At 36.7% G+C, this 13,244-nt stretch overlaps 2 protein-coding genes across 3 annotated transcripts; both read right to left on the bottom strand.

The window, feature by feature from the left end:
* Nucleotides 1–37: 37 nt before the first annotated feature.
* On the bottom strand, nucleotides 38–2,407 carry LOC144641528 (ficolin-2-like). Its single transcript, XM_078500541.1, has 5 exons — nucleotides 2,100–2,407; nucleotides 1,890–1,994; nucleotides 1,570–1,677; nucleotides 911–1,288; nucleotides 38–389 (listed from the first exon to the last, which is right to left on the bottom strand). The coding sequence occupies exons 1-5, from the start codon at nucleotides 2,371–2,373 to the stop codon at nucleotides 127–129; spliced, it is 1,128 nt and encodes a 375-aa protein (XP_078356667.1). The 5' UTR covers nucleotides 2,374–2,407; the 3' UTR covers nucleotides 38–126.
* An 8,596-nt stretch (nucleotides 2,408–11,003) lies between these two features.
* LOC144642087 (uncharacterized) lies at nucleotides 11,004–12,670 on the bottom strand. Of its 2 annotated transcripts, XM_078501084.1 has the most exons (2): nucleotides 12,199–12,603; nucleotides 11,004–12,015 (listed from the first exon to the last, which is right to left on the bottom strand). In XM_078501084.1, exons 1-2 carry the CDS (start codon nucleotides 12,586–12,588, stop codon nucleotides 11,128–11,130), a joined length of 1,278 nt encoding a protein of 425 aa, XP_078357210.1. In that variant the 5' UTR covers nucleotides 12,589–12,603; the 3' UTR covers nucleotides 11,004–11,127. The 2 variants fall into 2 exon arrangements, with proteins under 2 accessions (XP_078357210.1, XP_078357211.1); XM_078501085.1 differs by having other exon boundaries at nucleotides 11,004–12,670.
* Between the last annotated feature and the right edge of the window lie 574 nt (nucleotides 12,671–13,244).

Genomic DNA, 13,244 nt, shown 5'->3' on the forward strand with positions numbered 1-13,244 from the left:
TAATATAAAGACCAGCCATAAATAAGGACAAAACTCATGTCTCGACTGTTTTTAATTGCACAGTATCTTGGACATTCTTTTCGAACTCTTATTCGCAAAACAAAAAAGAAATAAGGCAGAGAGTTCTTAAAACTTTTCTGGTCTGATTTTCATCTCAGCTCTCTTGGCAGAGTACTTATATCCTTTCCAGTGAAACCAGTTGACACCGTCAGCGAAAGATGAGTGTTTTCCCTTATGGTACAGTCCGTTCAGGTTGGACTTATGACAGTTCCCGTACCACCAGGCTCCTTTAAACTCCACAGCACAGTTACTGCCCCAGCCGTCATTATCCTGATCTTTGGTTGAAAAGGGGTAACCACGATGAAAAGAAAGAGAATCACCAGCAGTTCCTGGAAAAGAAAAACACGAGAATTTGATTGGTTGGGAAAGAAGTGATAACGTAACCTTTCCTATAAAATCTTGACCCCATTCATAATGTATCAGATAATCAGACTTCCTTTCTAAACGCTTTAAGAAAATATTGAAACATCTTTAAAATTCAAAATCCCCAAAAATTTATATTTTGATCTTACTAAATAAGCGCAGGTATAAATAAGGTTGAAAGTTGAAAAGTTAGCGATCAACTGATAAGAAACTTATAAAGCGATTTTCACTTGTGTATCGAAAGTAATTCGCGTTTGCTTCTAATTAGAAGTAAAATCAAAACCAATCATGACTCACTCACACACATTTTTCCCCACTTCGCGTCGGCTACATCAGTATTTCCTTCAAGTTTTGATTGGTTCACTGGACTGTCTGTGTCCTTTGTTATTGACCAGAGTGATTACTTTGGGTTTGGTTCTACGACACTCATTTGAAAACCGCTCTAATAATGATGATGATAATGATGATGATGATGATGATGACTTACCCGAGTATGATCCAAGGCTCAGCTTGTACTTAGTCTTCTCACTTGCAGCTGCAAACATGTCGTACTCGGCGTAAGCAGTTTTGCCTGCAGTGTCTTCCAGATCTACTCGAAGCCTGTTCTTTGTTTTCGTCAGGCGGTGTATCTTGTCCAGACCCAGCCAAAACTCGCCATTCAGATTACCGAAGCCTCGTTTGTAGTCGGCCCAGCCGCGGTAGAAATCAACGGAGCCATCCAGTCTCTTCTGGAACACTGTCCACCCCCCACCGGCTGTTGTTTGGTCACAGAACACATCAAAGGCACCTGAACCATCAGGGTCGATTGTATAAACACCGCTGATTCTTTGGCCGGATTTGTACAGCTCAGCACAGTTTTTCGTAGCTGTTGAACAAAAGCTTGCCAGATTTATCATCTTTATGACTAAACCTATTTAGAGGATATTTTGTTATGAGTGAAGTGTTTTGTTCGACTGAAAAAAAGAGAAAGTTTTCAAACACGGCAACCCACATGGAAAGCATTTCTGACTTACTCGTTGATTTGCTTGTCAATGATAAGCAAAATTGCATCTGTGTTAACTGAACTCTTAGAAGCTTTCAAAATCTCACGGCTTTTTTATGCACCCGGCGCGGCCGAAATTGCGGAAATTCACAATTTGTTCTTACCTTTCGTTGTCATAGTCTTGTTCCCTTTGAGGCTGTTGATGTCATCTTGCATTTGAGTGAGTTGTTTCTTCATTTCCTGAAGGATCGCTTTAATCTCCTTGTTTTGTTCTGTATCAAATAAAATTAACATCTGTAGTCACTGATTGCAAAATATTACGGCGATTGAATTTATGATTTCCCAGAAATCGATAGATCTAGAATTGCTCAAGACAGATCCGAAGTAAATTTCGCCAAATGTTGCCAAATTCTCTTAATTTTACCAGCAAAAAACGCGGGGAAAAATTGAACTCTGCATATAAAACAGATCTGTACTTACGTACCATTCGCCATTGTATTGTTTGCTTTGAGGATGTCGATGTCATCTTGTACTCGAATGAGCTGTTTTATCAGCTCTGGAAGGATCACTTCAATCGTCTTGTTTGGCTCTGTGTTATGATGAAATTTAATTAAAAAAAGTGAATTCCATTGTAATTCAGTGGTTCCCAAAAGGACAAGTAAAAATTCTCGACAAAGGGACAGATCTTACTTACTTTTGTCCGAAGTGTTGTTCCCTTTAAGGATGTTGATGTCATCTTGTACTTGAGTGAGCCGTTTCTCTATTTCTTGAAGGATAGTTTCAGTTTTTTCGTTAGTCCCTCCATTATGATAAAAGCTGTAGTACGCGTTGTTACACTGCTTTGTGGCTGTAGAACTGACTGGGGTGCTATTAGCGCTATTTCCTGGCTTTGCTAAAGTTTGACTCGTCACAAACAACGCTGTGAAGAACAGCAAACTGCAAAAAATACCCGAGGAAACACAAGTCATGGTGCGAATTTGATCAAAGCCCAACTTAACCGTAGTTAACTATGTCACGGACTGGTGAAATAGCGGATGTGACTCACCTTTAGTACAACAAGGTGTTTGCGTCACTGAGTTTGGTTCAAGACAATTTTCATGCTTTCTGAGTGTAAACTATTTTTGGTCGATCTTTTGACCCTTGCTGACAGTTTCTTTAGAAAAATGACAGTGTAAAATACAGCGTTACGAAATTGAAAAAATGTCCAGGCTTGTTTTAGTTACACTAGGTAAAAAGATTTTTTCCTCGTTTACTAAGTTGAAATTGCACATCATTTTCCCTCAGTATTATGTTAAAAAATATAAATAAAAAATCGTACATTTTTCTTGATCCTTGATGCTCTGAGAAAAACATTAACGTTTAACATCTAGACTGCTGAATACACTGATTAGTAATACTGATCTTCTTTCTTTGGCTAAACTCTTTTTTCACAGCTTTGTGAACTTCGAAAATAGTATTTTTACTAATTTGGCGAAACGCGTGCTATAATAAACAGTCATTTGTTTACCAATGCTTATGGTAATTTTTAGAAAGAGGCTGTATTTGATATTATACTGGAATACAAGCGACTGCCTAACGCTATTTTATCAGACTCACTTCGGATCGACCGCCCGTTTGCCTGAAATTTTTTGTCGAATTTTGTTTCAGAGAAAGTCTTTATAAATCAAAACCTGATGTTCAGTTCTTTGAATGAACACGACTTAGTGACACAATCACATAAAGATCTTCACCAACAGCGAATGCTTTGATCGATAAAAGACATGAAAATCTTGGGGAAGATTCAAAAGTGTGAAAACCTGTTGAAAAAGAGCCGGGGACGTTTGAAAACCTCGAATTATTAGTGTGCCGCCATTTGAACTTTTCAATCCTCAGTCAATTTTATTTAGTGTGTATGCTACCTCTGCTATTGTTTTTAACAAAGAGACCTAAGGAAGACATTTGGTCGAAATCGACCATAATTTTATCTCATAATGTTTTACAAGCTATTTTGAATAGTGCGCAGTGAGAGATGGAACAGTGCGAACTGCACATAACAATTTTAAAATACTTCAATATCTTCAGATATTCTACTATTTTTTTTAATTTAGGTCGGCTTCTGCAAGGTCTATCAACAAATCTACTGTTTTAACACTTAATTGATTATCAATTGAAAGTTGATAAAAGTGAATAAACCGCCGTAGCCGGTGAATTTTGAAAAACTGACTTTTTGAGTATTAGCCCACTGTTTGCTCCGATGACGGGCTATTGCTCGAATAAGTCGTTCAGACGGCAGTTTATTACTTTTATCAACTGCCAGGTGATAATCAACTTATTATAAACTAATAACTTTAACACTCGTCGTCCTGACAGAAAACAAAATATTTGAAAAAAAGTATGACCTAACCGAAGCTTTTAGACTTCTTAGACTTTTTAAAAAATAGAACATTCAAATAGAATGTGGCTAGAGTAAGAGTTGCTAGAAATTGTAACTTTACAGAATACAAACAAGGTTTAAGAGCGCCCTAGGCAAAATAGAAAAGAATAAATGTTTCTGCGCTAAAACCATAAAACGGTATTACTCTACTAAACGAAGACCGTAGTTGCAGACATTTTTAAAAGTTTAAGTTTAGTTTTAAGGGTAACTGAGTCTATTTTGGGAAAACTATACCCAGCTAGCGAAAAAATTTAATAGCTGACATGACTAAGGAACACAACAAAGTCATTCAACTCGTCGCCTTTTCGTGTTCGGAATATTTAATCACAGCTTTCAAACAATACAGTTAAAACATGCGAGTATAAAGAACCTTATTTTTCAGGTTAGCCTAAACAGGTTCTTATATAAATGGCAGTTAACACAAATTTAGGCTATTCAGGTTCTTAATTTCCGAAGAAAATTTACATTGATGCTAATAGAACTCTTAGTGGTATTCGGCCTATTCCTTGTATAAAATTTGCATATCACATAAGTGCTTATATTAAAATGAAGCACTAATCATTTAGACTATTCCCATCTGCTGATAATAATCCCCATTTTTAAAAATAAGAACCTGTTTCAAAATTTAGAGTCTAATTTGCAAATTTTAGCCCTCAACAGATTCTTAATCGCGGGTTTTTTTCTGTACCACTTAAAAAAAATTGTTTTTCTTTTGGCAATGCAAATCGAATCACACTCGCCGATGTTTTTGCTGTTCATGGACTTCGAATGTTCGGAGAAAAAAAGTCTCACTAGGTTTCAATGTAATATTCATATCAAAGTTTAAGATTTGATAGTTTGAGCTCGGATATATAAACCAAGTAGTTTATTTGAAGTTACAGTATCTGACGATTTAAGTTCTCCGGCAAAGTAAAAATATCAAAGACACCGAGTGTAAGGAGTAAAATAGTCTAACCCGATCAATATGTAATAAATTTTCAACCTGCCATATTTTAAGATTAGGATATAAACCAATGCTAAGCTCGCTAAGATATATCGGGCCTATGCTGTGGAATCGACTCCCAACTAACTTAAAAAACTTACCGTCTCTGCAATCTTTTAAAAGACAGATCACTTTACAGTGCGAATACTCGAACCGGGACAGTTTGAACAAAGTTAACCAATCGCAGCGATAATTGATAACAATGGATGGCGACCTTTTTCGTTAGCGGACCAATGACGTTTAAGAATTGAAACAATAAGTTTACAACAAAATTTGAAAACTCAGCAACGTTGCAAATAGATGCGGACCTCTCAGGAAACCCTTCTTTCTTTTGATTGGTTAGTTTCGATCCCAAAGTTTAGTTTTGTTTCGAAACGGTAAAAAAGTTTTCATTTCGAGTGCAAAAATATTCCGTAAAATGGCTTTTGTCAAAAATATTCAACTCAGATTGAATCGTGAAGGGGGAATATATGACAATGGTCGCCGACATTCGCAGTTGTTACGAGAGCGGGTTTTAGACCTGCAACACACCGAAATGAATCAACAGTTAATCGCGACTGAGGTCAAAAGTAGCCGGCACTTTGTTAGAAACGTTTTGAGGGATTATGATTTGAACAATTCGTCTATGCCCAGAAGGTGAGCAACACCTCCACGATCAAAAATGGTCGGAGCTGTCGTTGAACATTTCGGAATTGAGAAACTATGTAAGCCCAGCATAAGTAGAGCGGAAAGGCTAACTGCGAAAATTATTCGAGGCGTTGCAGTTTAGTCGATTTTCACAACGCAGAGTTTGGTTAGAGCCATATAATGTTGTAAAAGTGAAGGTCAATAAAGGTTTGTTTTATTCGAATTTATATGCTAACGCCTCATCTATATTTTCGTCACAAGACCGAACTTGATCAAGCCCCAACAATTCAGATGTAACTCGAATGCTCGAAGACCACCGTAAGGACCTTCAGATGTTCTTAAAAATTTAGGATCGAAACTAACCAATCAAAAGAAAGAAGGTTTTCCTGAGAGGTCCGCATCTATTTGCAACGTTGCTGAGTTTTCAAATTTTGTTGTAAACTTATTGTTTCAATTTTTAAACGTCATTGGTCCGCTAACGAAAAAGGTCGCCATCCATTGTTATCAATTATCGCTGTGATTGGTTAACTTTGTTCAAACTGTCCCGGTTCGAGTATTCGCACTGTAACTAACCTTTCACTGAAAATTGAACATGGATGTCACAACTGCGTTTTATGTAGTACATGATTTATTTTAAATACGAATTAACTTTTTCTAAAATTGTTATTGAAATTATTTGTAAATAGCGTAGTTAAATTTTAGTCTGTTTTTATTGTAAATATCAATTTTAAGTCTTTTTATTATTATTATTTTTATTTATTTTATGTGTCCCCTATTAGTAGAGAGTGTTTCACTCTCGGCTAGAATTCCAGAATTCCTTTGACACATTAATAAAGTTATTGTTTTGTTTGTTTTGTTGTTTCATATAAAAAACTGAGCCAAAGACCGATGAAGACAATTTTTGGAAACTTGTCTCTACTGAAGATGGCAATGTCAATTAGGGCTTTCCACAAGTTGCTCGAGACTTCCCTAAAAGTTGCCCACAATTTCTAAAAAAGTTGCTCAAAAGTTGCTCCAAAAATCCAAAAAAGTTGCTTCTGATAATAAAAGTTGCTCGAAAGTTGCTCCAAAAAATCCAAAACGCTGCTTCCAATCAATATAATTTCTCTAAACATATGCTTATTTCTCTTTGAAAGTAAGATTTCTAAGCAGTTTTATGCAATCTTACATCAAAAAAAGTATCTAAATAACATATCAAGGGGAAAATTTGTTAAATAACAAGGATTTCTTTAACTGACAAAAATGTGAAGATATCGATGACATCATTTTTTATGTCGAGTTTTGAAATGTTTTAATGCAGAATGAGCCGAAAGTTCAAACGTCTTCAGATGTTCCCCGAAAATCTTCGGCAAACTTCGTAAATCTTCGGAAACGTTCGTATTGCCTTTGAACGACACTCGGATAATCTTCGGAGATCTTCGGATTGAAAATTGCTCAAAATGCAATAAGTTGCTCGAAAGGAAAAAAGTTGCTCGAAGGGGAAAAAGTTGCTCGAAACATGAAAAGTTGCCAAAAAGTTGCCGAGCAACTTGTGGAAAGCCCTAATGTCAATTTCTATTCTAAAATGAAATGAAGAGTGATTTGTTATCTTTTATGGCAGTTTTGAAAAACAGCGACAAAAGACCGACAAGAAAGCACGTTGATAATGTCAGGAAATTTACTTTGTAAATATCAGAAATGTATCGATATGGCTTCGGTTAACCTAGTGGAGTAAACTGATAATAATAAATTACTGAACTTCTTGCACAGCAGATTTTGCTATCATTGGCGGCCTAAAGAGAAATTTGTTTTTTTCTTATTCTTAATCTATATGTGAATGACAGTGAATTTCACAAAGGAAACAAACATCGGCTTCGATAGGGTTTAATCAATTTGAAAACTTTATTCAAACTCAACTCACCCTTTAGCCATTAGGTCCCTCCTGAGTTCGATCTGTACAGCAAAATACATTGCCTTAACTGAAGAGCATTTTACACCAGTTTGAGTACCGGAGAACAATTCAACCGGTCATATGTTGAAATAACTAAAGTCCCTCGAAGGTGGAGTGTGTACAGGTTCCCTGTCTCTCACAAGTCTTGACTTGGCGGCGATAAACCTTTCCTCGAGAAAAATCTCATAACGAAGCTACCGAGGCTAAGAGAAAGGTAACCCGCAGATGTATAATATTTTCATTTAAGTGTCTCCCTTTGTTTGAGCATACATAAATGTGTTTTGACTACTTTGTAGTCGGAATGACGTTTTGACAAAATATATTAATTTCACCGCATTTGCAGAATTAAAACCCGCTATCTGACATATCTATTCACAGATGATTTGTTTTTTATAACTTAAAATAGCACGGTTAAATTCAGTTTCCTAATTATTTTAATATTATATTTTAAAATATCCACTGACTGATGACTGTGTTTGGAATTTGCTTGTTCTTGATTCAAATGTGCCGAGGTATAAAAACCGTATAATATATTGTAGATGCCTACTAAAGAAATGTATTTTAGAGCAGCTACTTTAAAGTTCGAATGTTATACTGCCGTTGGCAGGCTGAATGCATGGCAAAACGTTCATATTTAAATAATTAAATAATGATAAATAATTAAATACACGTCATCCATGAGCTGTTTCGAAACAAGTCAGCTGTGAAGTGACGACATATTAACTACGGTTTTTTACAACTACTAAGCAACTCGGTACATCTGAAACAATTGCAAGCAAACAATATTTCCCAGGTCATTTTCCTTGTTGCTATATCTCGTTACACTCCTTTATATATTTAGTAGAAACTCAGCCGTGTTCTATTGGAAATCCGCGAATCTGATTGGTTTTCCCATTGTTTTCTATTTTTAATATTTTTAGCCAGTGAACGTTTTTTATTGTTTTTATTATGTGTCATCCTGGCTGCGCTTCGATATAACACAATCGCGCGCGCGTTGCTCTTTACAGGGTCAATTTTTCTTGATTTTTGGCTTAAAAGTACATAAAATTGTAGGTTTTGGACTACAATTCTTTACAGTTTCTACTAAAACAATTAGACTACTCGCCCTCGTTTTCTTTGAGCGATAGTCAACTCGGCTGCGCCTGGTTGACTATTCGCTCATAGAAAACTCAGGCTCGTAGTCTAATTGTTAAATAACTATATATTGTGAAATGTAAATATCGTCCTTGCTCTCTCGCCATCACCTGTCTGAGATACAAAAAATAAATCCGAATAAAAAAAATACCGAGACACCAGTTGTCTCTCAACAGTTTCTTTTTGTTTTTTTCCGCCAGGTCTTAATCAGACCAATTTCATTTAATTTTTATTTTGAAACGGCCAGTGAGCCTGTTTCTTTCTCTAACCGAGGTATGAAAGGAATTTATAGAACATGGTAAAAGAACTAAAACTGTGAATTCTTTTGATCAATAAATAAAGCCAAGACCACAATACAGTGGACGAAATTGTCTGTCCTACAACACAAGTGCCTAGTTTCATAACAAGATCGAGACGTGCAAAGCCTAAGCACGAATTGTTAACCTGACAAGTTACTACATTCGATTTCCTCTTGTTAGAGTTTGCCCTATTACCCTTACAAAACGACATAAGTAGCCTACTCTGATGCCTTTAGTTATATTTTCATAAAGGTCTTATTTTATATAATCTGCATAGCAACTAATATTCAGCCATGATTTTGACAATCCATTTTTGCAAACAGTTCGCAAATTCTAAAGCAACCGTAAATAAAAAGCAAGAAGCAAATTGTTTTAGTAAAAATTTCAATTTTTCTATAACACAGATATTTTAAACATAATTGAGAAATTCAGACCTTGCTCAAAAACGAAGACAACATATTCATAATGGTTTGACGAAAAAAATGCACGAATTTTTTTTCAATTTGGACAGTATATTTGCGAGCAACGATTAAAATGCCTTGACACATTATATGTCAAACGATCGAAGAAGAGGGGTGGGGGGGGGGGGGTGGGGAGGGGTGTCAGATGGAGAACGAAAAGAGAAGAAGACAGAATAGAAGGAGAGAAAACCTTTTTTGGAAATATACATATGGTCTATAAACGACTTTATCTGGGAAACAGCATGCATAAGTAATAGCGGACGATGATCCGAAATAAAGTACGTTTGCTATTTAGTCACCTGACAGTTTGGCTTTGTGCCTATTGCCTAGAAACGCCCTTAGGGTGGGTAGGGGGGGGAGGGGGTGGACAAAAGGAAAAAGTACCGACAGGAAAGAGTCAAAGGGCTCGTTTCATTCATTTCCTAAATTTTGAACTTAAACATACAAGCTACCTAATAAATAATGACAAAACTTATTTCTCTGCCATTTTTAATTTGACAGTCACTTGAACAGAAAAATGCACGAATTTTTTTTCAATTTGGAAAGTATATTTGCGAGCAACGATTAAAATGCCTTGACACATTATATGTCAAACGATCGAAGAAGAGGGGTGGGGGGGGGGGGTGGGTAGGGGTGTCAGATGGAGAACGAAAAGAGAAGAAGACAGAATAGAAGGAGAGAAAACCTTTTTTGAAAATATACATATGGTCTATAAACGACTTTATCTGGGAAACAGCATGCATAAGTAATAGCGGACGATGATCCGAAATAAAGTACGTTTGCTATTTAGTCACCTGACAGTTTGGCTTTGTGCCTATTGCCTAGAAACGCCCTTAGGGTGGGTAGGGGGGGGGGGAGGGGGTGGAAAAAAGGAAAAAGTACCGACAGGAAAGAGTCAAAGGGCTCGTTTCATTCATTTCCTAAATTTTTAACTTAAACATACAAGCTACCTAATTAATAATGACAAAACTTATTTCTCTGCCATTTTTAATTTGACAGTCACTGGAACAGTTTTTGAAACTATGATTTTCAAACAAACAAGAAAAAGGCAGAAATTTCTTAAAAGTGCACTGGTCTGATCTTAATCACAGCTCTCTTGGCGGAGTAGAATTCTTCTTTCTAGTGATACCAGCTGACACCATCGCCGTTTGACGAGTGTTTGCCGTGATGAAACAAACCGTTCAGGTTGGAGAAAAATGAAAAATAATTTTAAACATGGCTTATTCTTTGTTTGCAGGAACTTGAAATAGTGATGGGTGATCAGCATATTTCGTTCACAACTTCCAAAATTGGTTCTCTTATTGATGTCAATCAATGCAAGTATGTGTTGACTGTTTCTTGACATACAAAGTCGATACAAAGCAAGAACAATTAGTCTACACTAATGCTTTTTATTTTTGTCTTTGTCTATTAAAACATTTTGTGAAAAATTTGTGAATATTACACATGCCAAAGAAAGAAACATTCGCATTATGTTGTGTTATTACAGTGTAAGTTGTAATTTGAAATGCATTGTATCTCACGCTCGCATACATTTCAATATTCCAAATTTGTTTCCTAATCAGGAAAATTAACTTCATCCCCTAACTTCGAAACTGTCTTTTTACTTTGGGATACATAATTGAAGATATGAAAAGTTCGCTAGTTTTTTACTAAGCATTGTCATTGCAAGGACCTGTAGCAGGACTGTGTCTTGCAGAGAAGTCTCTTGAGCATTTACACGAGGAGAGACATTCTTTGGTTGTTATTATTATTATTATTATTATTATTATTATTATTATTATTATTATTGTTATGTTCCTTACGTAATGTTTGCTTAAAGTCCTTAGCGCCGGGACCAAACCATGGTCCTGGGGCACTAAAGGGTAGTCAGTTTTTAGCTTGACAACACCCTCCTCAAAATATGCGCTGTACCCAGCAAGGTTATCTTCTGTAGTTCACTGATGCTTATTTGGCCGGGGATTCTTCCAATATAACTCTCTAGTCCCTTTTTGATAGCTCCAAGTGCTCCAATGATAACTGGTATCGTTTCCGTTCTCATGCCCCACATTCGGCCTGTTTCGATTTCCAAGTCCTTATATTTAGATAGTTTTTCAGTGACTTTCACGGATGTGTTTCTGTCTGATGGTACTGCCATGTCAATAAATTTACAGGTTTTCGTTTTGTGATCTTTAATCACTATATCTGGTCTGTTGGCTGTTATTTTCCTGTCTGTGTGTATGGGCATGTCCCATAATATTGTGACATCCTCATTTTCTGTAACTGTTTCCGGTTCATGGTCATACCAATTTTCTGATGTCTCTATATTATAGTTGTGACAGACTTTCCAGTGTATATACGCGGCTGCTTTATCGTGTCGGTGGATATATTCTGTTTTCGCAAGTTCAGGGCACCCAGACACGATATGGTCGATTGTTTCGTCGTATTTGTTACACATCCTGCATAGGGGGCTAGTACCGTCTTTGATAATTCTGGCGTGGTATGATCTGGTAGCTAGGCTTTGGTCCTGGGCTGCGATTATGAATCCTTCTGTTTCTGCCTTCAGTCCACTGCTTTTCAGCCACTGGTTGGTTTTGTGGTGGTCGACATCTGCTTCCTTTATTCTCTTTGGGTATCTCCCATGAAGAGCTTTGTCCTCCCACTGCTTTGTTAATTTTTCTTGGGTCTTATTTCGTGCCATTTGTTTGGTTCTCTTTGCATATTTGGTGGTTGTTTCATCTGCTTGTTTGTCTGGGATTTGTAGGTCTAGTTCTTGTTTGAATTGCTCTGCTTGCTTTTGTATAGAATACAATTTCTTTCTGCCATCATGTTCTTGCACTAGTTTGATTAGGGCATCATCTGTGTTCTTTAGGTATGTATCGAGCCCTATCGTGGTTGTTTTGTAAGAGGCTTCTAATTGGATAAGACCCCTACCACCAGCATTTCTTGGGAGGTAGAGCCTGTCTACATCTGCTTTGGTGTGATGCATCTTTGATAGGGTGAGTAGTTTTCTTGTTTTTGTGTCTAACCTTTTGATTTCACTCATCTTCCAGTCGATTATGTTAAAACTGTAAGTCACCACTGGGATGGCTAAGGTGTTGATTGCCTCAAATCTATTGGCAGCATTGAGCTCCGTTTTTAGGACCATCCTTACTCTGCGGTAGTATTCCTTCCTCACTTTTTCTTTCATCTTGGCATGCTGTATACCATCACTTTCATCCACACCAAGGTATTTGTATGTGTTCTCTTGGTCTAGCTCCTTGATACAGGTGTCAGTGTCAAGTTGCAGGTCGAAAGTTTCTGTCAGCTTTCCTCCTTTGAATGTAGCTTTAGCACATTTGTCCAGCCCGAATTCCATCTTGATGTCATCGCTGAATGTCTTTACAATATTGAGTAGGCCGGTTTGCTGGCTGTCACTTTTTGCATAGGTTTTTAGGTCGTCCATGTAGAAAAGGTGACTGATTGTTTTACCTTGGACTTCATAACCATAAGGGGATGCTTATTATTATTATTATTATTATTATTATTATTATTATTATTATTATTACTTATTTATTTTTTTTTGGGGAGGGGGGCAAATACAATGTGAGTGGACAAGCCCCTGTGACTTTAATGTAAACAAGTTTGAATTTGTGTGACGGAAGGAATTTTTGTAGGCATGTTATCATTGTAGGCACCAAGTTCCAACCTTAAAGTTGCTTACTGACTGAGCCATGAGATTTGATAGGAGAATTATAGCCTTGTGATTATTCTGTATACATGAGGACCATGTTGTGATGCCACAACTCCAAGCTGATATATCGTGTTAGCCATCCCACTCAGTCAATAAGTACAGTTGAACCCCACCCCATGGCTGTCTTAAAACAAATTATTTCACAAAAAGACTGAAAACGAAAGATTTATCTTGAAAGATTTATCTTGAAAGAGTTCATGAGAGTTTCAGTATGAATTTTTCGTCATCACACATTTTGAAAATACGGATTGGTTGAAAAATTTGTAGGCCCGGGCCTACGG

Source organism: Oculina patagonica, chromosome 2 (assembly GCF_052425735.1).
Source record: "Oculina patagonica isolate OP01 chromosome 2, crgOcupat, whole genome shotgun sequence".
In the NCBI taxonomy this organism is placed as follows: Eukaryota; Metazoa; Cnidaria; class Anthozoa; order Scleractinia; family Oculinidae; genus Oculina; species Oculina patagonica.

Bases quoted from the DNA above. Each gene is read 5' to 3' on its own strand.
- LOC144641528 (XM_078500541.1), bottom strand. From the start codon at position 2,373: ATGACTTGTGTTTCCTCGGGTATTTTTTGCAGTTTGCTGTTCTTCACA. The intron at 1,995-2,099 runs GTAAGTAAGATC...ATCATAACACAG, and splicing joins GAACAACACTTCGGACAAAA to AGCCAAACAAGACGATTGAA. The intron at 390-910 runs GTAAGTCATCAT...TTTCTTTTCCAG, and splicing joins GAGCCTTGGATCATACTCGG to GAACTGCTGGTGATTCTCTT.
- LOC144642087 (XM_078501085.1), bottom strand. From the start codon at position 12,588: ATGGAATTCGGGCTGGACAAATGTGCTAAAGCTACATTCAAAGGAGGA.